Source organism: Pavona decussata, unplaced genomic scaffold, assembly GCF_977016875.1.
Source record: "Pavona decussata unplaced genomic scaffold, jaPavDecu1.1 SCAFFOLD_61, whole genome shotgun sequence".
Classification (NCBI taxonomy): domain Eukaryota; kingdom Metazoa; phylum Cnidaria; class Anthozoa; order Scleractinia; family Agariciidae; genus Pavona; species Pavona decussata.
The window spans coordinates 4243687-4269428 of record NW_028145482.1 but is presented as its reverse complement, the minus strand read 5'-3'; the positions used below and the strand labels follow the sequence as shown (position 1 = coordinate 4269428).

The 25742-nt window shown below is 36.1% G+C and overlaps 1 protein-coding gene and 1 long non-coding RNA gene across 2 annotated transcripts in view; both read right to left on the bottom strand.

Annotated features, from left to right (window-relative positions):
* Positions 1-193: 193 nt before the first annotated feature.
* On the bottom strand, positions 194-25721 carry LOC146479209 (phosphatidylinositol 3-kinase catalytic subunit type 3-like). Its single transcript, XM_085111470.1, has 29 exons — positions 25590-25721; positions 23002-23088; positions 22332-22433; positions 21153-21296; positions 20379-20502; positions 20153-20239; positions 19780-19875; positions 17446-17517; positions 16807-16911; positions 16147-16239; positions 15718-15774; positions 15124-15252; positions 13319-13466; positions 12520-12569; positions 12096-12169; positions 11782-11875; positions 10872-10988; positions 10263-10380; positions 9682-9758; positions 8885-8956; positions 8353-8422; positions 8073-8143; positions 5159-5243; positions 4320-4394; positions 3620-3705; positions 3091-3173; positions 2474-2564; positions 1855-1980; positions 194-940 (listed from the first exon to the last, which is right to left on the bottom strand). The coding sequence occupies exons 1-29, from the start codon at positions 25667-25669 to the stop codon at positions 926-928; spliced, it is 2628 nt and encodes an 875-aa protein (XP_084967596.1). The 5' UTR covers positions 25670-25721; the 3' UTR covers positions 194-925.
* The window catches only part of LOC146479190 (uncharacterized), a 203616-nt gene continuing 178067 nt past the window's right edge, over positions 194-25742 (bottom strand). Inside the window, exon 2 of the long non-coding RNA XR_014865037.1 lies at positions 194-672. This is a non-coding gene — a long non-coding RNA (uncharacterized LOC146479190). The remainder of the gene's footprint in view (positions 673-25742) is intronic.

The window sequence follows — 25742 nt, the reverse complement described above, 5'->3', positions numbered from 1 at the left end:
ATGCTGGGATTGAGCTCAGAAGAAAATCCCAAGACCAGGGTGAAAAGTACAGTAATCCACAAACAAGTAAATGTTGTGCAGAAACATTTGCATGGTGTGAACACTACACACTTGTAGCAGATGAAACAATTTTTTGATACTGATCAAAAATTTTTCTGTTTATTAGAAACATTTCTGTAACAGTTTTTTTGGGGGGTACACGCTGTTTCTGCAACAATGTTTCTTTCTTAAAATATCCCTAAACGTTTTTTCAAAAACACTGTTTCAGCAAAAATGTTCCCATATCTTTAGAGGGCTCAATATGATCTCTCCTGGCAAAAGTGTATGCGTATTAACTTGAACTCTCTAAACTGAGTTTTCCTTTAGGCAACTAAAGTTTTACGAATGAAATATATACATGTACAACTTAAATAATTATTGCTGACAACATTTTTTAATAATCATTTTTAACACCTGGTAATTACCAGTGACCAAAATCCTTAATTAATTTTATCATAAACGTTGTATTCTTCCTTAAAGTTTCTTGCCTACAGAGAACCCCTATCATACGGCCACCCCGTAAATAATAACCACCTCATTCTTTTCCCAGGACATTAACTCACAGTCATTGCCATAGATCACACCATCCCCTGTTGTACTATTTAACAGTGTTCCTTAAGTTCAAATACTGACCTTTTGCATTAATTAGTAGATATCTTCCATTGTGGAATTATCAGAAGACAGAAGTAATGCAATTTTGAATGTCATTCACAAATTAGTACAACACAATGAGAAGCTCTAGCCTGTTGTTAAATGTTATTTAAAACATTGTGTGGTACAAGATCCAGTCCCTCGACACTAACAGAATGCAACTCTTAAAGGTGCCTGACTTGAATGCCAGTTCATCATGTGGCTTTCTCATCAATGTTCCAGGAATTTCTTCTTGCTATCTTCTCCAATACTGAAAATAGAGCATAATACAAATTATTATTGCCGCTTATTAAACAATGTCTTGGTATCCTTTTTTTTACTGTTTGATGGCTGCCATTTGAACTAGACAGTCCATCAAAATGCTAGAATCAAGGGAGACTCCTCACTTGCACTGTCTGATAATTGTCTATTACAACTGTCTTGAAACAGTTGGTAAAAATTAAATTTGATGGGGCCCTTAAAATGCAGTCATCAATATTAAAATACAGGTGTAGGTGTCATCAAAACAAAAAATCCTTTGACAAAAGTGATAGGAAGACACATGAAACTGTAAAGCAGGCTTTAGCTATATGTAGAAAATGAAAGTTGGGCATCCAAGGGGTATGTTTCTTGAAAACATTTTGAACGATCAAGTGAATAAAAAATTTTTTTCCATGGGCATCGAAAGGATGCCTGGATGCCCTTCTAGTTCAATCCTTGCTGTAAAGGCCTTGTCACCATTAGTTGATTAAGATTAATCTTGCCGGGTTAATATTATTCTTGAAGCAATCTGCACTGGCCAGACTAGCCTGCTAATCCAATTTATTAATTCCCGCTATTGCGGACTCTCGCTATTTAAAGGGCACTAACTCGCGGTCCAGAGGGTGTCCGCAATAAAGGGAGTTGACTGTAATAAGTCACAAATATACAAAATAGCAAGCCAGAAAAGTATTAAAAGAAGTATATTTGCACAAAAGTCTGATCAATGGAAACAGTCAAAAACCCTTTTGACCAGATATACAGACAATCCAGTTACTGTAAGTTACTAATTAAATTCAGTCAAACAGTTTCTGAGGTCTCAGTGATGATATATTAAGTACTAATGGGGCTCAACCAAAAACAGTAAGTTTTCATTTTGGTTATAAATAAAAAAAGCTATATTATCAAAAGATAACAGTGGCTAACCTGTGCAAATTTGTGAAATTGTTCTACCATGACAGGGAACATAGCACTGACACTTTCATCAATAAGTGACTGCAAGTACTGCACTGCTTCTTCATCATTCAGGTCTAAACAGAATTTATCCTGAACCTGAATAAACAAGAAAACATATTAACCAGTCAGTAATCAACACATACTGTACAAAACAAAACAAACAAATAAATAAATTAATTAATTAATAAATAACATGTGTGTACATTAAACTGAAATGGTGCCCATCCAACAGACTTTACAGAAGCTGTCATGTATAAAGAAGGCCACACCTTCCCCTCTCCCAACTATCAGTCCATCTCAGTGGTGGATCCAGACCTTCAGCTAAGTACTGGGGGGTGGGGGGGGGGGGGGTGCACTCTTGAACATTGACTTGCTTCTAGACCTTCTTGAAACAAAATATCTTCCCTTGGGCTTATGGGCCTCAGTTTTGGTCTAAAAAATAAGGGGAAGGGGGGGGGGGGGCTGGGTTCACCCACCCCTCCCCTAGATCTGCCGCCGACTCCTTTCTCTGAATCCTAGCTGTTTGTAGGGTGGCTTAGCACATGCACGATTTAGTATTTTTTTTTCAAATAAGACAGTGTCAGCTTACCTTTTTAACAGTTTTGTCAGGCTCCAAGGCAATGTCTGGAACATTTGCATCCACCATCAGAGCAAACAGGTTTAAAATCAGGTTAGCATGTCTGCAAGCAAGATGTAGGATTACACCAGTAATCAGCTGTTGTAGCTGTGTCAATTTATGGCATCTGGTGTATTTGTTTGAATGTAATGTCACTTGCAGGTGTCATGAATATAATAATTATTATTATAGACTTCAATTTTTCAAGATTTTCTTAATGCAAAATTTGATTTATCTAGTACATGTAATTTAACTTATTTCTTAAAATTGACAGGCAGAGTGCAAAAAGGGCCTAAGTGCATTTTGAGGCCAAATTTTAAAATTCATCCAATTTAAACAAAAAAGCAAAGAATCATCTCATTTTTATGCCCATAACTATGTTTGTTGGCGGGCTCATTTCTGCTTTAATTCAACCACAGCAAATTTGGCCTAAAAATGCATGTATAGGCTGTTTCTGCTCCCAGCCCCTCAATTATAAACTTAAAGAGACCAGCAAATACAACAGCATTTAATTAGGCACATGTGGTCAAAAGGATAATAAAGCAGATAACAGACAACAGGTCGCAGGAATACAAAATATTACTTCATACCTTCTTAAGAGGAGGAAAGCAGTGAAACACTGTTTTCTAAAAGTCTGGTACAACTCACTAGATGCACCTCCCATCCCTTCCACCTAGCCACAAAGAATGAAAAAAAATCAGTAAGTTAACCATCTTCACCAAACCAAAATAAAAGGATTTCTAATTGGGGCCATTAATTATATTAGGGCCAAGCTGTTTGCAGGATGATTAATGCTGATTATGAGGGATTAGAAGTTACAGTCTGAGGAGGAATTGAAAAGCTTGGGTCAGCAAATCTCCACTGGCCAGTCAGTTCTATCATCCCCTGTTTGCACTGCCACAAAGCCCCTGAGGTGCAGATTAGCATTGCCACACCCACAGAATGACCCAGCCCAAACAACCCATGGATGGCTGACACAGCCATTGTCACAGTACAACTCATGAACCACATGATTGGTAACTAGAATGCACCATGCCTGATTGGTCAGTGCCATGATTGTAAACAAGGATTGACTTTTTACTGAACAAAATTTGTTACTGAATCAATAATTTCATTTACCATTTCTTTGCTCAGTTTCATTGGTGGTGGTAAGGGCTTAGGATCTCTTCCAAGAATATAACCAAAGTCAACATGAAACAAGTTCCCTGAAGAAAAATAAAGAGACAAACAGTGAGTGAAAACTTAATAGAAAAAGCTTCCAGAATAAGCTTGTAAGAGATCTATAACAGACCTTTTCCATAAATGCCGACCGATAAATTCTTTAGTTTTCATGAAAATTAGCCTTACTAGCCTCATTAGCTAGCATGTGCAAAATTCAAAAGAATTGTAACTCTGAAATGAGGTTAGCAGGGCTAATTAACATATATTGAAAAGAACAATAAATCGGCCGCCATTTATGAAAAGGGTCTATGGATAAAGTAACCTGTTTACTGAGTGGATTACTTATTATCATAAGCCGTTGTAGAGAGGTTTAAACAAGAGCTAATGTATGGACTGTCCGCTGGGACAAAAAAATGTGGCAGTTGTAGAGAGGTGGCTGTTAGTGGAGGTTCGACTGTATAATTATTATCATTATTATTATTATTATTATAGACAAGGCAAAGTGATGGATAAAACATGTATTGGAGGAAGTTTCCTGAAGGAAACGAAGGCCACCCGTAAAAATCCAGTGAATCTGAACTGAAACAACAAAAATCGATCTAAAATGTACTATAGGTTGGTCATGCACTAAGCCCTTCAATATTGAACGTGTCCTCACCTGATTTTGTGAGCAGTAAATTGTCCAGATGTCTATCTCCTACACCCAGAATGTACGTAATTACACAGTAGCCAGCTGAGAAGAGAAAACTTTGTCTCAGTTAACTTTTAAAACTGTAGAGAACATTCCCCTCAATAGTCACACAAATGATTGAAATGATTATTATTATTACAGCTCAAATCATCACAGTTGTATAAAATAAAAATGAACAATTCAGTGAAGTTAATAGGACATTTTCACAGTGGCATCATTTTACTACAACTACCAGAATCCTTCTAGTTTTTGTTTTCTCATGCTAATTAGACCTATTGTTCTTTGCTGTCCACTGGGATTAGAAAATTTGAATTTCAAAAGGAAAACAAAATGAATTCTGGTAGTTGTAGTAAAATGACGCCATCATGAAAATGGCCAACAGAAGTATATTTCCTGGGGAGGAAGGGATTTAAATGCTGTAAGTACTGGTACACCTGTAGGCTGACTATTTTTAGTGAAGCGATGCAACAATGAAAATTTTGAAGTATTTAGAAAAAACATTATTTTGCCATTTTAATACAGTTATTAAAGCAACGACCAAGAATAAGAGTGACCCTTGGAAAACGAAATTAGCTTTCAGGATCTAAAGCCTTTCACTTAGTTGAAAAAGATTTCAGGAAGGAATTGAAAGCACGTACACTTAAAAAAAATTTAGATCCAGAAATATAATTTTGTTTTCCAATCTTCAATTGACAGGATCAGATTATTTTCTCAGGGCCACCCAGTTTTTTTTTTTTGTTTTTGTATTTTTTTCCTATTGGGTCAGCATCATATAGAATGCTGTAGACCTGTAGGATTGTACATACCACAACTCTTGACATATGTATCCATCACCTCTGGGCTGATGCCATATGGTGCAGTTTCACAGGGTGCATGTCTGCGAAAAAAATTCTACATACAGAGACAAATGTAGTAAATTAGCTAGATTTATTTGAATTGGTGCAACAGCGGAAAATCGATGTAATCCAATAAGAAACTTATAAAAATATTGGGGGTCTTCTATAGGTCTAATGACTGTGAAATTGCAGTTTGGGCAAGGAACAGCTCAGTGTTCATGACTATACAGTATCTGCAGATATCTTGGTGAGAGGGGAATTGTAATATTATTAAATATTAATTAGTATCTGTAATGAATACTGTTTTTTTAAACTTAATGCTACACTTTTTCTATCCAAGATATTGACAATCTTGTCGACAATCAGAACTTGGTTCACCTTTATCTCAACCATTTCTGTAAGACATCTCTCAACAATAAGGGTTACAAACTAACACTCCAAGATCTCTGCAATCTTTGCTAAAATTGTATTGACTTTAGTTGCCTTGGTGGAATATTGCTTCACAGTTATTAGATGCCTCTGCCCTGTGATTGTGCTTGCCACAGTGAAATTCATTCACCATCATCATCATTCACTTGTTGCAGTGCAATTGACCTTGGCCAAATTTTACTAAGATTGTTGCTGTAATTGCATGGCTGTGGTACAATCATATGAAATTGCACTGTGATTGCGCCTAAATTTTACACACTCAGGGGAGTGGTAAAAATCTGCGAGTCAGCGAGCCATGCAAGCCAAGATGTGAGCCATGCGAGCCGTGCAAGCCATGTGAGCCACGCGAGTCATGCGAGCCACAGTATAAATGTTAAGAATTTTTATTTGTTGTATTTACATTCACAAAAGAACAAGAACAAGAGCATCGGAACAAGATGAATAACATCGCAATATTTAATTCTTACAGTGGGACAACGCAAACCATCATATTTCAGTTTTTTGTTAATTGACACGTCAGGACTGATTGTCAGTGTCATTCCAATCTTGTATTAAAGGTATGATAAATGAGTACTTAAAGATGAGCGAAGTCAATATTGTCGCACTAAATCCAATTTGAAAAGAAGCAGTGTAACAGAAGCATTTGCCGTCAGCTGGTGGGTCGATAGTCTCCCTCGCAGCCGTTTTTAGCGTCGTCACGCAACGTTCCTGTGAACGACACTAAAAACGGCTGCGAGGGAGACTAGTGGGTCGAATGCTTTCTCGAAACCAGCCTCTGCCACTCTAGTGGCAAGTTTTGAAAAAAGACTTGTCTAAGGGAAAGGACAACCACATGCAGCAGTCAGCTAACCGACAGAGTTCTGATAACTCTGATTCACTAAAGACCAAACTTGTTAAAATGGCGCAATTTACTCACCATTCTTGATGCCAACACACGGAGATCGAAGTGCTGTTCTTTCCTTTTTTTTTCTTGAATGAAGTTCCACGTGGATATCAATGAATGACATGTGTCAATAGATACATATTCGAGTATTGGTGCAGCCGTTTGTTTTTCTCGGATTTTTTTTTCTGAAGTCTTGAACCTTAATAAATTTTTGCGTATTATTTTTATTTTTTTGCGCATCTTGGGCGATTTTGAATAGGCAAAATTCTCTCCAAAATTATAACAAAAACGGAAAAAAAAAAAAAAAACAAAGAAAAAAATTTGTCCAAAATTTTCTCACGCGAATGTAAATAAAACAAATAAAAATTCTTAACATTTGCACTGTGGCTCGCATGACTAGCGTGACTCGCATGGCTCGCACGGTGACTCGCATGGCTCGCTGGCTCGCAGATTTCGCAGACCCCACTCAGGGTCTGCTTTAATAATTATAAAACAAGTTTGCTGTGAGACCACTTACAAGAAAAATTTTGCCTTTGAATTCAAACCTTTAAATTCAATAATTTATATATTAAATAAATTGAGAATGATGATTATTCAAGAAAGTGACGCAGGCATACTCGGAAAAAAGAAATCCGAGTGCTCCTATCAGGAGTCGAACCTAAGACCTTCCGATTACTAGTTCGGATGCTCTACCACTGAGCTACAGGAGACTCGTGGGAGCTAAGGCCATTAAACTAGGTTCATGTACATACAGGTACATTCAAATCCTAGCAGTATGCAGGATGTTTGTCCCATGAACCCTAGTTTAATGGCCTTAGCTCCCACGAGTCTCCTGTAGCTCAGTGGTAGGGCATCCGAACTAGTAATCGGAAAGTCTTAGGTTCGACTCCTGATAGGAGCACTCGGATTTCTTTTTTCCGAGTATGCCTGCGTCACTTTCTTGAATAATCATCATTCTCATTCATTCACCAGGCTGGAAATATACCATCACATTTCTCTCATATACCACACGTTCGACATTCAAATCCTAGCAGTATGCAGGATGTTTGTCCCATGAACCTAGTTTAATGGCCTTAGCTCCCACGAGTCTCCTGTAGTTCAGTGGTAGAGCATCCGAACTAGTAATCGGAAGGTCTTAGGTTCGACTCCTGATAGGAGCACTCGGATTTCTTTTTTCCGAGTATGCCTGCGTCACTTTCTTGAATAATCATCATTCTCATTCATTCACCAGGCTGGAAATATACCATCACATTTCTCTCATATACCACACGTTCGACATTCAAATCCTAGCAGTATGCAGGATGTTTGTCTCATGAACCTAGTTTAATGGCCTTAGCTCCCATGAGTCTCCTGTAGCTCAGTGGTAGAGCATCCGAACTAGTAATCGGAAGGTCTTAGGTTCGACTCCTGATAGGAGCACTCGGATTTCTTTTTTCTGAGTATGCCTGCGTCACTTTCTTGAATAATCATCATTCTCATTCATTCACCAGGCTGGAAATATACCATCACATTTCTCTCATTAAATAAATTGCTACAACAATTTTATTATTTCACATTGAGTTAATTCCTTACCTGAATGCTTCCATCTACGTCTTTGTCTAATACTTCAGCAACAGGAGTGGATTCAATAAATTGCATAAAACCTAAAAGTACCGAAAAAGTTAAAATATTGTTAAGTTGTTTAGACTGTCCCATTCAATATGCATAGTATGCTTTTAATTTTACTAATAAACTTATTTGAGCACTGAAATGCTAGATTATCATTCATTGATATTGACATTTCCTTTGAGTCCACTGGATTGTAATAATAATTATTTAGTAAATCTTATTTGATAATATTTTAACCACTTACCATGACTTCCACTAGTTGCCAATACTTTGTATGGAGTTAACTTTAAATCTAAGTTTTCTTTCATCAAAAGCTGCAAAACAAAACAAATCAATAAGTAAACATATTAAATAACTTCAGTCTCACAGTGTAATTTCTGTAATACAAAAATATTATCAAACACAAGGACGAGTGTTTCATTCGATTTCCAAACACCGAGAAGTGGTTTGAAAAAATGAGGTGCAGCGCAGTTCTTTTAACCAATTTGGTGTTTGGAAATTGGATGAAAAACAGTTTTGAGTGTTGGATAAAGCTTTTCACACCATCAATAAACCATCAAACATATTAAACAGATGCACAGAGACACAAGGATCAAGGCAGACATTTTGAATATTTAGGTGCAGGCAGGCAGTATAAGAGACATGCAGACTGACAGGTGGACATAGACAAGTTGGTTGGATGCAGGATGTGTCAATAGAAAGAATCTTATATTAAAAAATCTAAAAATGCAATTGGTATGCCAAAGGGGAAAAGATATGTGGACTAAGATATTCACCTTATCCATGAGCCTAATAATCTGAAGAATCAGCTGATCTTGTCGCAAATCATCACCATTCTTAAACATTGTCTGTTGAAGAAAAAAGTTTTACACATAAAAATGAAATTAGTTGAAATAAAAAACAGCACAGTCAAATTGACATCATGTAAGCCAGCAAGACTAAATCAAAAGAGAGGGCATTTCAAATGACTGATTCTTACACTCAATCTTTACGTAAACCTGTTTCAGGGTATTCTTCAATTCCCATCTCAGAATACATGGATTAGCTTAATGTAGTGAGCTACCAGTAATTCTTTTGGAACCTAGTTTTGGAATGAACTGGAAGTATGTTGTTAGCCCCAAAATAAATAATTGACTTAAGCCATACATAAGGATAAATTAATGGAATAAATAAAACCAGAAAATGCCAATTTAAAATAACTTATAAAATATTAAATCTCTCTTTCTCTCTCTGTCAATTGAAGGTACAAGTTAGAGCATTCCACTTTTTGGCAACATTGAAGAACAGAAAATCTGCTAGCCAACTGTCAGTGAACTGATGGCTGGCAGTTTACTGACAGGTTACCAACAGTTTACTGACAGATAACTGGCAAGGTAAAATGACGAAATAAGTCTTTAACTCAAGTCGCCAATTGCAAGAGGTGACTTTTGCTATGAAGTGACGGCTTGGTTTTATTCACAGTATCATTTGAATTGTTTCACTCCCAATGGCAAAGATGTTTGATAGAAAATCCATGACAAACCCAAAAATGCTCTTATTGAAAATACTAGTAAGAAACCGATCTCTCACTCACCACATATTCTTGATCGTCAAAGGTCCTGAAGGTGAGTTTAGCAGGCATTAGGTGACTCTTAAAAAGCCAAGCTTTTTCTGAAAAAAGAACATACAGAAAATTGACCTGCATGAGCTATCCTTTTCAAGCTGTAGGCCTCCACAAGCTAGTTCTGGCGGAATAGAGATTCCTTGTCTGGCACGTGGCCTTCAGTTGTTATAGAAATGCAACTCTAAGTTGCTTTGATCAAAGCCCTCTTGACAAAAATTGGCTCCTTTATGTGCCAAAAAAAGTTGCAAAGGCAGTGACTTGTTATTATTCTTTGATATGTTTCCTGCAGCATTTCATATCACTCTTAGCTAAGATGGACTTCACATTTGTTTTGAAGGGTTTATTCCTGGACATATTTGGAGGCTCTTCTCAACATTCTTGCAGATAAGCTAAATGTAAATCTCCAATTTTGAGCAAATATTTGGGTGTGAAATTCAGCGTTTGTCTGCAACAGTTATTCTATGCTATCCTGCAAAAGGATGCTGCAAGGGTGGGTGTACAAGCTAAGTTTCACAGTAACATTATAATGTTATTGGTTGATGGCAACATACTTTCTTCTGGAGTTCCAACTATGATCCCTTTGATTTTGGTTTCTGGGTCAAGCAGAAGAGGAATTGGCCCAAATGACGTCAGCTCAGGGACATCAAGCAGCTCTCTTAATCTGTGAATCTGGGGATAAATAACATTCCTTTAACAATTACAACTGCACATAACATCAAACTTTAAGAAGATTTCAATAACAATGATGAACATAGAACTCCAAACAGGACTTGAAAACAGGACCTCTGGGATTTGGGTCTTGACAATCTGCGAGCCAGCAAGCCAGCGAGCCATGCGAGGCAGACATGCAAGGCACTCAGGTTAGCCTAAAAAACATGCTGGTTAGCCTAAATAGCACTCAGGTTAGCTTGAGTAACTCCCCGGTTAGCTTAATGGTTAGCATTTATGTTGGGGGTTGTTAGTGCATTGCAAGCCTCGCATGTTGGGCTCGCATGGCTCGCACGTTTGACTCGCATGGCTCGCACATTTGGCTCGCTGGCTCACTGGCTTGCACATTGGCCACACTCCTGGGATTTCAAGAAAACCATTTGCATTCATCCATGCTTACTCCAATCAATCATAAATGACTGTAACTCATTTGATCACATGTCATCACTAACCTTTCTGTTGCGACTGCCACCAAATTGAGACACCTCTTTCACAAGCCTGACAATATGATTGACAAACTGCTGCTGTTTACCCAACATGTTTCTCCTGACTGTACACTCCCATCCACCCTGGAATGTCACAGCATTATATAGTTACCATTCTGAGCCACATAGTAATATTAATATTATTGCTACAGGGACTGTAACAGAATGAAAAATTTTGAGTCTTGCAAATTCATTTCATGTTATACTTTTTGTTCTCTTTCAACTTTAAGTCCTTGAGTGGTCATTGAGTCTCAGATTTGGAAGAAACATTTAATGCTTGGTTTTGAAACAAGGGTCTCAGGACATCAATGAGTTACAGATTTACCATTCTACTACCTTCCCATGCAGACGTTTTTTGGGCTTGTCGCACATTCCTTGTGGGCTGTGGAAGGAATGAATGACACGCCCAAACAGCATCTGTGCAGGAGGCTACCATTCTACACCACTAAGTAGAATATCTGATAGTTATTTTTAAGTGGTCTATTCTTACGTGTAACTTGTGATGTAGGGGGGGGGGGGGGGAAGGACAGGGGCTAGGAAACTTGGCAAAATGTGGGCAACAACTGGGAGTGAAGCTACCCTTATGGCCTGTTCACCTTATGAGGAGAAGGTAGGGAAGTTGAGAACAATAATTTTTATTACTTTAAATTTTTTTACCAATAAAAATGCTTATTCCAAAATAATATTCTTTTGTTTGTATTAAAATTAGCCCTTCTTACCTCATTCTTAAGCTCAAAATCAAAAGTCAGAATATTTTACCTTGAACAAGCTAAGGGAAGAAGGGATTATTTGAATGCAAACAAAAGGTTAGTAAAATGGAAGCCATTTTGGAATAAGGTTTATAGGATAGGAGTACGACAAACAACAAACAACTAACCTTCATAAGCACTTGGCTGAACCTTCTCATGACATTTAAGTACATTGCTCCTTCTTTTGTATCTTTGTCTTCATTACATTCAACCAATAAATACCTATTGTAAGTATTACATGTTTTTGTAAATATAAAAATGAAAATTGAAATAATATTAGTGTACTACCGGGGACAGCTGTGGAACAGTGTGGCAACACAAAAGTGTTACCTTCTTTATAAATATTACAAATGTTGACACATTAGTAAGCACAACAAAAAACAACATATTAATTAATTATTAAGCTTGTTGAATTTTAAAATATGGCCGCTCCGCCCCTTACCAGTAGAAATAGTTTGCTAAACTATCACTCCTGCAAGCTCTTGAAATAAGAAATGAAGCCAAGTCATCTGAGCCCTGTGTAAAACAAACATCATCATCATCATCATGAATCCGCTTTGCATCAATGTTGTGACCTCCTCCCTGAATGTAGGATGGATCCATGCTCTTTGTAGCACATCACATCCCTACCAGATCACTTGTGTAAATATGGAAAGGTTTAAGAAATGTTTTATAAATAGATGTCTCTCTAATTTCTAATTTTATTTTAGGATATTAACTATAGTTATGCAACTATTGAAGTAGTAATGTTTGTTTGAAACATGTAAATAGAGACCTTGTTATCATCATTATCATCATCATCATGTTCAAATGCCATAAATTGTCAGTAGTCTGCTGCACTTTAATCCAATATCAATTACTCTTACCTCATCAATTTCTTTTACCACAGTTGAACTGCTCTTTATTTCTTCAACATCTAACAAGAGAAAATTACAACTCATTAGTGTACAAAATAGAGGATCAAAGATCATCATGATTTATTTCCAAGAGCATACATGTTTTTTAAACTGATTAATAATAGCTTTTAACTTGTAATAGGTAATAATTATGAATCAACTACCACAGTTAAGTTCTTATTGAAGTATTTAATTTTATTGTTTTTTTATTGTTCAAAAAAGATTTCCTCAGTGAAAATTTTTTTTTATATTAACAGAAAAAAAGCTAACAAAGTTGTTTACAGATCTTTTCCTTACAGATCTACATTATCAAGATCCCATAGTAATGAAGAACTTTTAAAATATTTGAATAGGGGTTCTCAAACTCATTAATAATTCAAAAGCCAAAGACAAAGGAAATCATGCACCGTGACGTGTTTGGAAATCTGATGAAAAACTCCTTGTTTTTGCATCCTTAATTTCTCCTTCAAAATCAGTTTGTTTGAGAAGTTATATCAAACACTCATCACAGTGTTTCATCACAATATCAAAAACCTCGAAGTTCGTCAAAAATACTCCGCTACGCGTCGTATTTTCAACTCTCTTCCCGGTGTTTGATATGTGATGAAACACTGTGTCTCGTGTTTGATATTAATATTACTTTGTAGAGGGTAACCAGAGGGAAAACTTTTTGAGTAAGGCAAGAACCAACAGCAAAGTCAAGATACAAGAGTGGGAAGGAAATGCTGCACCTCAAAATGATGCATATTTAATTAACAGTCCAATTCACCTTGTGTTGATAGTGTCTCAGAGGTTTGACTTTCAATGTTCTCCTCAAGAAGACTGTCAACAGTATTCTCAGTGAGTTTCTCCTCCTCATCTGATAAGGCTTCATAACGCAATGCTTGCACAAGTTGAAGAAGGTACAGTAACAAATCCTACAGGGAAAAGATTCATGTAAAATGACTCTTGGACATTATGAATGTAAATTGAAATTGTCTCAGTCTATTACTGCATAATCTTTCCACTTATGTCCAGAAATGCACCTAGCCCTGATTTTGGGTACTTTATATAAGACAGACCTTTTTGTCGTTTTCATATGATTTCATGTTTGACAGAATTATTTGTCTTTTAGTAAGAATTTAGGGTAGGGGACACTTTGTGACGTCTATCATACAGTTCCTGCATCTCATTAGCGCACATTTCTGGACATATCTCAATCTTTCAGAGAAGGATTTCAGACTTTCCTCCATTATCAAGGTGCCATTTAGAGGTACACAAAGATGGAACTGCACAGTCTTTTTACTCAAGTTACTACCAACAGTATTCATGATGGTTTATTATAAAATAAATGATGGTTTATTAAATATCACATAGTCGCACCTAGAAGTGACTTACAATGTGTTCATAGAGAATTTAAAAATTCACAATGCCTGATACCAAAGATACAAGGGGACTGGGATTTCAAATATGAACAACTTTATTACATTAATTTCGGTGACTTCAAATGTTTCTACTAAAGTTTAGATATTCAAATATGCTACTGAGTCTATACGATATTGCTGGGAGAAAGTTCTTTTTGAACCTAAAAGTTCTGTTCTACCTTTAGGCAAGGATGTTTTTCTTTTCTCTCTGCAATAACATTGAATGACATTTACTTTTAGGTTGTATGGGAGAGGGTTAAATATTTTCACAACTGTTTCAACAAATTAATGTAAAAAAAGAAAGAAATTAAAGGGACTTTGTCACCCCAGGCGCATCGCACACTGATGAGAAGCACTTTGAAATCATTGCCCCAACTTTTTCAAATACCGTCGAGGAGTTCAGGAGGCTGTTTTCATCTGTTTGAATTGCATTCATCTTCAGAAAGTTACCTGAAGTTTTTATTTAGAAATGTTCTTTAATTAGTAATTGCAGCAGCTGTTTGTTGTGATATTTTTGAAATCTTATGCAATGACAGAAAGGCGAAAATCCCCCCACGAGTTGCTTGCAAATTAGTCTCAACCGGTCTCTACTGTGCATGTGCCCCAGCTGAGAAAGTCCCTTTAAAGAGCTCCTTAAATTAATTTTACCAATTATTGGTGGAATTGGTGAAAGTACAGTCTCTGCCAATGATTATGAAAACAAATGAGAAGAAATTGAGTGCAGTACTGTAAGTTTCTGTTCTGTTCCAGAATTAAAAGTAAGGTATCATCAACAGCACTTGTTCAAAAGAAAGAAAATTCGAAAGGAAGGAAAGAAGGAGGGAGGGAGGGAGGGAGAGAGGGACAGTGAAAGGGAAGAAGGTTTAGGGCAGGAAGGAAGGAAGGAAGAAACAAGGGTAATACTTTCAGCTGTATTAATAACCACAGTACTTTGACAGAAAGGCCTGTGGCTCATGGATTCCAGATCAAATAACAGAAGACATGTTCATTCTTCTGAGGAAGGAAAACCAGAGAACTCACAACGAACCCAGCCCACCCACAGTGCAGAGTCCTGGAGTTGATCCCTGGATGTAAGGGAGGGAAGCAAGTGCTCTCTCCCCTACCTCATCACATGCTCCCTCTAAAACAATTTCATTCCATGTGAAATTCGATTTATCAAGGGTTTACTTACATCATCATTAGCCTCCTTAAGTCTAGATACAGCGTATTGTCTGACTGCCCTGTTTGTGAACTGTGATGATAACAACTCTAGAGCATCTTCAACATCCATTGGGTTCCACTTTCCCAATAATTCTAAAGCCTGACATAGCGACAACAAAATTTAACATTGATTAATGCATTTGTACCTCTACTAACAGAAACTGACCAGTTGTGGGTGGAAAATTCGTCTATTAAAGAGGACACTCAGTCATGGTCCGAGCAATTTTAATTTATTATACAATATATAATTGTAACCTTCCTAAGTGGAAGGACTCGCTCACATTTTTAAACACTGCATCAGGCTTTCCCTTGTTCTCATTACGTGCTGACAGCTGGCTAAAGAATTGGCTAATTTGAATTTTGAGCTGCTTATGTTTGGTGAAAAGACTTTTATTTAGGTACGCGGTTAATGATTGAGGCTTAAAAGAACATTTAGAGCAAGTTAAAGTTGAGCCAGGGGTTGGTCAGCAGTTCATGTGCAAGAGTTACACTTCTATGTAAATGATATTGATATTACAGTGCAACGAACTCACTGCCATTCCTCTGTGGTGTGAACTAATCATACCTGCTTTGCCTCTTGTGGCTGACTCCAATCAACACACTTGAGAAACTTGGTCAGGGCCTTCAATTTAAAAAAAAAAAGGTCGGAACAATAACAAATGAGTTTTATTATAACTGAATATAAAAGTTGCAGCATTGTTTTCCTCAAGTAGATCTATGTGAGCAATCCAGGAAGGCAGGATTTATACATGGATAAAAATGATACTTGAGGCAAATGTTTAACATTATTATTTAAATATTTCTTTTTAGTCTTTTGTTTTCTTCGGTTGAGGACCATGAACGCCATCAGTAACATTGGTCAACACTATCATGTGTTATTTGATGGAAGAAAAGCCCATCATCATCATCATCATCATCATCATCATTAATAAGGATAAAATTATATTACGAATGACCAGGTGGCATGTAAATATAAGGCAATAACACAATGTACCTTCTTTTGATTGGTCAGATAAAATCTGAACTGCCAAACCAAGTCCTTTTCTTCTGATGTGAGGACTTTGGTAGATGGATAACCAACAATTTGCTGAAAAGTGAAAAATAACTCAATACTGATTACATTAGAATCATCCTGATTGAATTCTCATTAAGCTTGCAGTTTGCTATAAATTGCACAATTACCCAATGTTGATATGAATTTTATTCATTCTGAAGACCTGTTTAGTCAGATTTGTTCCAGCCCATCCTACAGCATTTTACATGTACATGGGCATTATAGTAAGGAGCTTTGTTCATTAGTACACGATTGTACTCTAAAATTGCAACCCCTTTTGTTGTAGACATTATAAGGTGTAATGGTTTCATATGTTATTGATTCTTATTTATGCTTTGATAACTGGCAGCAACACTCTGAAAATGGTGTTTGGGGTCTTGTGACCAAATTTAGGTACCCAAACTGAGCAGAACTCTTCTATTTGCATGTACATGTATGTGTGCATATCTTTAATGCTCATAAAAATTTACTTCCAAATCATTGTTAGTATTATTCAGGGCACTGCACATACACCAACTGTTCCATTACCCTGTACTAGACAAGACAGACTTTTTTCAAACAAACAAGGTATCTTATTCAACAACAACAACAACAACATACATTTAACTGATCCCTGGTCTTTGCATTTGGTTTCAAGTCCCTTGAAACTGTTCCACTTCTGATACTTCTTACTAGTTTGTGATGCTTTAACTCGACCAGGTTTTCCTGGAAAGAATAATAATTATTAGATACTACCTTATCAATCATCACACACAAAAAAAAAACTTCAAAATGCTCAATAGTAACCAAGGTGATATGCATAATTCCTAAATTAATTTAAATAATTAAATATGTAATTTGCCTTCGGTGTTGAAAATAGGTGTGAGAACTGCAGTTTATAAATAAATTCTACCACTAGAAAGATCATACTTAAGTTAAAACTACCTTGGCAGCTTTGGTAAAACTCAGATTAGTGAGGCAAAAACAATTGACAGTTGTGTCACAAATACAATTCTATTGGCAGGAATTATTTAATTTTTTAACTGCAACTTGCTTCATGTACATACCACTGTCAACAATCTTACAGTAACTGTTAATTACTAATAGTGATGACTTTAAAGTTACAAATTAACTGTAATAATTTATTATAAGATTATATCTGGATTTTGAATGGAAGCTATGAGACATTGATACCCAACCAAAATCAAACTATGCAGTAATCACACATGTTGAGTAAACATTTAATAAAACTTTTTTTACCAAAAGAATTTCGGGGTCTGGAACTCTGACAATCTCTGGATGGGTGCAAACATAGTCAACATCATCAGCATCCTGAGAAGAAAAAAAGAGAATTAACTTTTAATTAGTTAGTATGTAAACTAAACCCACTGGAGTTATTATTTGGATAATTCAATAATAATAATTGAAGGGCTAAGAGCATAACTGACCCAACTGACTTTTCAGATTGTGTTTTGTTGTTTTATCTCAGATTCACTGGATTTTTTGCATGTGGCCTTGAATTCCTTCACGAAATGTTGCTTCCGCAATCAATGTTTTATCCGCTGCTTTGTGCTTCGTTTTGTGATAACAACGGAACTCGTGCTCATAATCATGGGTTTTTATTGCAAAAGAAGCGCAAAAACTCTGGAGAATCTCAGCTAAAACAACAAGGAGCGATCTGAAAAGTCGTTTGGGTTGGTTATGCTGTCAGCCCTTCAATTCAGTTATCACGACATCCCCAAAATATGTGATAACAAAGTATAAGAACCCTGCAGTTTTAATTGCAAATTAATAAGACAAAGCCAGTATTCATAAAAATATTTAAAAATAACTAAAGATACCTTTCTTCAAGGTTAAATTAATTCAAACAAGGAGATTACACAAAAATAACACGACACCCCTTAGATGCTTCATAGTAATTTTCATCATACATTGGCCTGGAGGCTGATATTTTCTTTCTAAGTTACTCATACTTTATCACAAAATGTGGGATGTGTAGCAGTTCTTTTTAATTAATGTCTCACGTTATTGGCTCAACACTCTTTGAGAGAACAACACAACAGCAGAGCCACAACAGCTGCTACAACCAAAAACAACAGCACTGAATACACTATGGTAAAATGACTGAATGAATGCAAGTACATGTGCACCTAATTTTGTTCTCATTTGTTCAAATCCAGTTACCTCAGTTTCCAATTCTAAAAGCTCTTCATCAGACGATTTGGTGAGTGCTGTGATACAGCTTAGGCCCATGAATGCATAGGCGTAACCAACCTGCCTTCAGAAACTGCTCAAGTCACAACTCCATCAAGAGTTCCAATTTGAAAAAAAAACACACACACATCCCCAATTCTAACACATTATGGAATTCTTAGCTTCCTAAATTCTTGTATTTAATTGAAAATAATACTTTTCCAAGCCGATTTCTGTTGATCAATGAGGGATGCTGGCTGCCAGTAAAGTGCAACTTCATAAATAATATATGAAAATTGACTTGAATTTGCATTTTAATTTTAATTTAGAACACCTGGTTAAGTTTTGGATCACAGTACATACCTATTTCCAATATTACTAAATAAATATTTACTTTCACAGCTCACTTGATAATTTGATCAGTTCAAACACACAAAACTTCCTCATTGAAGATCCAGGAGCATAATATTATTATTAACTTGATGCGATGACATTATATTTTGAATGCTGTCTAAGGTTTTAATTTTGGGTAAAAAGAAACTGCCAGCAGACTTAATTTAAAAGTTGTAATATTATCTAAACCATATTAAGTGAATGCAGTTTTGTGGCATACAGAAAAGAGGCCAAATATACCAGACACAACTGCTTCATTGTGAGGTTTGTCCATGTGTCTCAAAAGTGAATTATATTATGGCAAATTATCATCAAGAATTTCCACCATGTGCAGCAGAAAAGCATTAGGCCATACAGGTACTTTTTTTTAAAAACATGGGATGGAAATTAACAAAAATTATATTTTGAGATATGAAATATATACTATTAGAGGATTTACATGGCAGTGCGAAGATATGAATTATATTTTTTAATGGTAAAGACAATATTTACGAATGAGCACAGTGAGTGAGTAAAATATTGTTTTTAACATGAGAAAATAAAATTCATATCTTCAAGCCACCGTATAACTTTCTTTTTATTATATAGACAAATCTATCGCTCGCCATTTTTCACCGGCTGTTTGTACAAACAACTGTGAAAAAGTGGGAAATGATGTCATCAATATCCGCACTAGTGAGGATATGGAAAATACACCACTCAGGTCCCAGATGTATTTTCATATATGAATTTTACGAGTGGTGTATTTTCCAGTAAAACACTCCTGGCTCTACAGTATATAATAAATATATACAATTCTGGTGATACCCAGTAACTGAAAGAATTTTAATTAACAAATAAGAAAACTCTTATTGACAAACAATCTTTGGTTTTGGAAGAAAACAAAAAGGCAAATGGGACTTCAGCATTTCAGAATCAGCTTAAGAAGTAAGACAGTTGTCACTTCATACTAGGCATTTGATAAGCCATTCAACTAACCATTAAGCTAGCATTTCTTAAGTCAAGTACCTTCTCAAAATGCACAACAGAATACTCCAAACCATCATGATGGACTCTGGGAAACTTAATCATCAGAAACATGAAATTGGAGTTCCGTTTTTCTCTCTACAAAGGAATGAAATTATATTATGAGATAGTGGGGCAGTAAAAAAAATAGCAAACAAAAAGTTTAAGACTAGTCACCTGTAGCCAAAGATAACTAATGTTTAGCTTCTGTGCACTAGTATAAGGGTAATCGTTACCAAAACTTCAAACCATTATTAATAATTTTTAACGTTTCCATCAATACAAATAAGATTTTTTGGCTATTCAAAGTGATGCTATAAATACATACTAGTGACACTGCTGCCCCTTTAAGACAGATCTTAGAAAGTCACCTCACCTCATTCACCATTTCAATTTCTCTGAATGTCAATCTATCCAACCAATCCACCTTTAGCACTCTTCCCTTGTGATGTTTTTTACTTAGCTGTAAATAAAGTCATTCAAATTAATCAACAATATGAAATCTGGAGAAGGATAAACACAGAAGAGAATACACAACTGAGAATATTCATTTTCCACTATTACTAGTTGTCTGAATATGATTATTTTTAATTACTTTGTACCTTAGCTAGCCGGCTCATCTGATCCTCGCCCGATGTAGATTTTCCAGGAGTGGTGGTGGTTTTCTGTCCATCAGCTTCCACACCAGGCCACACTTTTAAGTCATGCATGCCCCGACGCTGCGTCCTGCATGAACAAAAAACAACACAGTTAATATTAATATTAATTATAATTAAAATATTTAAAGTTTTTATTACAAATTAAAGTAAAGTTCTACTGTGCAGGCAACATTTTTCTTGTACTATTAAAATTAATAATATGTTGCCTCAGCTGGGCATTGACCACAGATTGTCAGATCCCTTAAAGTCATCTACCTTTAGCTCATCAGGTCCTTCAACACTGAAGTTGTCTCAAACAAAATCCACTTCATAATTATGTACATGGAGTTCTTCCTCTGCCTAGCTGCTCATGCAATGTATATGGTCCATGACCCAAGATTCTGTTCATCATCTTTTGTTTAATTTCAATAAGCTTGCTTTAAAGATACATGTACGTGGACAAGGATTCCATCAGTAAACTTTGGAACTGGAATAAAACCATTTATGTCATATGTGCAAAAGGATGTAAATTATTATAAGTAAAATACTTAATTTTATAATTAATTTTATTGCTTGAATTAGTTTACAGTATATATAAATAATAAAGCATTAACCATGTCAAAAAATTCATTAACAACAATTCTTCTTATAGCTTTAGGTACTTTATGCATTCTATCAACCCACTGGCTTCCTGGGGAGGGTTTTGTGTCACAAAATTTCTTGATTTAATGTACCTACCCATGTTTTCCAAACAAGGAGACAGTAGTTCCACCAACAGGGATGGCTTTTCTTGGTCCGTATACATCCCAGATAGTAAAACAAACCTGAGCATTGCGAGGGAGATCAGGGTACTTGATTGGCAACTTAAGCCACTCATTCCAACTGTAAAAAGAAAGATATTTATGTTAAACTTTGACCCCCTATCTACTGACTGGATAAAATACAAAAATGGTCTCTTTCACTCGGTGCTGGTTTTGCTTGAACCTTGTCAATTACTTTGTTTAACAAATAATAATAATAATTGAATTGCTTTGTGCAATGGTTACAAGTATGGCACATTCTTTGCAACCATATGTTGTGGTTTATATTTTTTTTGGTTTAAAATTTTTCAAACCAGTAACTGAGTGTTTAATTTTTATTTTCCTTTGTGTAGTATTCATTACCATAATCCAAGACAAAGTGAAATAAAAATCAAACTGGTTTCAAATTTTTTAAACCAAAAAAACTTCAACCATGACATATACAAAGATTGGGACCAAAAGTTTGGAATTCCCTTCCATTATCCGTCTCAAGCTCCACCACTTTTGCTTATTTTAAAAAGCATCTTAGTTTATTACTTTCTTTCTTGTAACTTTACAACTGACTGAAGTTTATTTTATCCTTCTGCCCCCTAGTCCTAAATTATTTTAATCAATGACCAAATCATGGGGGAACCTCCTTGTAGAAGCCTTTGGCTTTCTGAGGTCTCCTCGCCACTCACTGTTTTATGGAACATTCTATATTATTTATTTTTATTATCTATTTTATGAAACTGTTCTTATTCAACTCACATTGTAACTAGCTGTAATCTTACATATTTATTTTTTATGAGGTGGTGGTGTAAATAAATAAATAAATAAATAAATAAATAAATAGTAAATAAATAAATAAATAAAAGATCAAAGGGAGGTATGTTGAGATCAGCAACACGCCCCATAATGGCTGAGAAGGCCAACCCTGGACCTGCACACACTATTGCAAGTTAGACTGCAGAAACCCTGGTCAGCTGAACCCTGACCAGCTGCATCCTTGTTGTGTAGTATCACTTTAAGTGCCTCTATCGAAGAGTCTCTAAGTCATAGTTAAAAACATGACCATGTTGGTTTTTGGACAGTTATTAATAGTAGACACTTAAAAACAAAAGACAGCAGTACTTACTTCCACCTTGTGCTGAAAGGTTTGTAAGATGTTCTTGTGGGAAGACATAATGGCTGACCATCGGCAAATACTTGACATGTTACATAGAGGTCGGAACATTCACTGTAAATTAATGTTGACAAAAACTTTCACCGATGGATATGTTGTGGCTAATTTATTATTATTATTATTATTTTTGGGGGGGTTTGAATTGTTTAAACCAGTTTAATTTTTATTTTCCTTTGTGCAGTATTCATTACCATGATCTGAGGGAAATAAAAATCAAACTGGTTTAAACCAAAAATATTTTTGAACCACAACAGATATGTCCAACAATGGTGAGGAGCAAGAGATGCTATGACTCCACTCACCCCTGCCTTGACCGAGTCTCAGAATTGTTTCCAGAATGCTAAAAACTATTTTAAAACAATTATAGAATGTTTCTGCCGAGGATTATTGGTAGATAGTTGCCCACAGAAATCTGATGTTCTTTAAACAAAATTTGCCTGAAAAGCAAAGAATATCAAGAACATCAAATTTTCTGATGATCATTAGTTCTTATTCAAAACCATGTAAATGTCATCAGTCTGTTCTCTGTGTATATTGTCTTCAAACATGGTGTCAAAGTATAGAATTTCACATCATTAAAAATTAACAATATTATTATAATAAAATAATACTTAAAACTGACCTCTCATAAACTCCAGAGTATCTCAACTGGGGATCATTCAGCAATTCCTTGTAACCTTTCTGCTCCCTTTTACCCTCCAATGTACATCTGAATGTAGGTATGGTAAACATGAAAGGTTAAAGTCTATTATAGCCAAGTCACTTATACTGTAAAGACAGCACAAATTCATCTACTCTCCCATTGTCATGCTTCCTTATCTTTTCCTTACCTTTTCCTTATCTTTTCTTCTTCCTCTTTATTTAATTGCCAGGAAACACAAAAATGCAATACAAAAGTAGCAATAAAGATATCGCAAGGAGACCTCAAGAAACCATCAGGGCTTATATAAAGAGGTCACCTTGAAAACACAATAAATACAAAACAGCGCTTTGTATATGCAGCATGAACAAATCAGAATTATTTCAATAAAAACTTGCACTGACATTTGTTTCTTGAAGGTAGGAAAGCTAGATGAACCTGTGAGTTTAGGTACCCCATAAAATTTCAGGAAAATAAAGAGCTCCCTGTGCTCTAATCAACACAACCTCCTATAGAATGAAATACATACATTAAATTGTACATACAGTGTATCCAGCTGTAATAAGGAAACGTTTGTAAATAGAAAAGCCTGCAGGGTCCGAAATTAACTTTTTTAAGCAGGCGCCAAGTGGCGACTGAAATTTTTTTTCAGTCGCCATATGGAAAAATGTGGTCGCCAAAAAGTAGAAAAAAAAAGTGTCAATAAAATTTTTCCTTTGCAGCTAAACACAAACCAAAATTTTTGGTTGCCAGATGGAAAATTCTGGTCGCCAATTTTTCCTTTAAGAATCAGAAAGAAGAGAACGCGTTTGTGTTTGGGGCTACAATGGCGATTTATGCACCTACCACTGAAAAACCACGACAAATGAATCGAATGCCGGCTATATACGCAGTTTCATAAGACTGCTAAATGTTTTAAGTCAACTTTACACCTTCTCTTGTCTCTGCCTTTTGGAGAAGAAATATACCCGATTTAAAAAAAAATGCCGGTTGGTTCTTTGCTCTATGTTCAAAACCGTAAACGATCTTTCCTTTCGCATTCTGTTCTGTCAAGACGATCGACGGATCGCCATGTTGTTCGCACCAGGCCACAACCGTGCAGCATTTCTCTTTCCCAACTGCAATGTGGACCAAAAGTCTAGGACCAATTTATTACAGAAAACTTTACATGCAAGCCTCCCTCTCTTCCCTTCTCACTCTCTCCATAATGGAATACTGATTTCAAGTATTGTTTCTACTATAAATCATTATCAATGCAGGGTTTTCAAAATGAAAAAAAGTACAAGGAGGAAATGTGAAAGTAGCTGGAGGACAATTTCACCGCATTAGCTGTGCTGTGCGGCGGGGAGGGTGCAGCAGGGGGATACCCCCTCCTGCTGGGTGGGGGGGGGGGGGGGTCACGGCAAATTTTTAAATTTTGCATACCCAGAGATGCATTCTGGTGCATTCTGGTTGTGATATCCGCCTTTTCCTCTGTGATAGCAATATGACTTTCTTGAAGGAAGCGATGTACGAACTCAAATGTACGGACTGCACTCGCAAGAGCCACGGGTATAATTCGCCTACCGGCAAGATGAGAAGGGTAAAAGCAGGCGTCAAATGACAGAAACTTCGCGGAACCTCAAATAGTTTCCGGTTCATGTTAAATGTCGTTGAAACAACCCAAAGACGACGCTGGATAGAAGTTAATGAACATGAAGAAGATGTATATAACTATCAATTATAACGATTGGAATTAAAATCTGGGCAAAAAATATCCACGTCCGTAATCAGCTACATTATTGATATAAATTCACACTTTGGAGACAAAAAGTACCCGGCGCAAACGCTAAAAGTAGCCGGTGACTTGCGTCAGGCGTCAGGTGATTTTAAAAACCCTGCAATGAGGTCATGAGGTGAGGGGGGAGGGGGGGGGGAAGGCTTTTACCAGACAAAATAATTATTCTGGGGGAAAATTTGAGGCCACATAATTTACCAGTGTGTACTATGTTTTCTTGTGTACATTTTTGCAAGTGCCTCAAGGAATTTTGACCTGCATTGCAGCTCTATTATACAACTTTCTGCTTTGTAAAGTTCATTTACCCAAATCTACAGTGTACAATCCTTGACAAAAGTCTTGGGATGCAATCTACCATCTTCTCAAAACTTACAGTAATTAAGGAAACAAAGTAAACTTTGGCCTTGTGGAAACTTCGTCCTTACTGACAATATGTTACTATCCTTTTCAGTATTAATAGATTCTATATATTGAAACTTCCAAAATAAGTGTGGTCTCTCTAGTTGTTATGCATTTCTGTGCAAATTTAATTGATATTGCACGATCGATCAAAATACAAAATACTGTAGGAGGAAAGCTTCGTATAAAAATACCCTAACATCAGAGATATTCATCTTAATAAAGACTTAAGCTTACAATTGCACAAAACACATCAGACCCGTGACATTAATCATGCATCACTTCTGAGATCATACATCAATGACTCAATGCAAAGTGCAGTGTGTCTGGCCTGTGTCTGCTAATTAAATAATCATTAAAACTAAAGTAAAGCATGTCAGTTGTTTGAACTTACACTTTGAGCTCTAGATTTGTGTCCAGATCACAACTATAAACGTAATAAAACTTCTCCTGGTTGGAATTCGGATCCACCATTTTGTATTTTTCTTTTGCAGTCCCGCCACTGGCGCCTGCGCTTCACTCAGAAAGCGTTTTCACTTTTACCAGT

Excerpts from the sequence above, each read along its gene's own strand:
- LOC146479209 (XM_085111470.1), bottom strand. The coding sequence starts at position 25,669 with ATGGTGGATCCGAATTCCAACCAGGAGAAGTTTTATTACGTTTATAGT. Across the intron at positions 4,395-5,158 it reads TACATATGTCAAGAGTTGTG|CTGGCTACTGTGTAATTACG; the intron begins GTATGTACAATC and ends TTCTCTTCTCAG. Across the intron at positions 3,706-4,319 it reads TTTACTGCTCACAAAATCAG|GGAACTTGTTTCATGTTGAC; the intron begins GTGAGGACACGT and ends ATTTTTCTTCAG.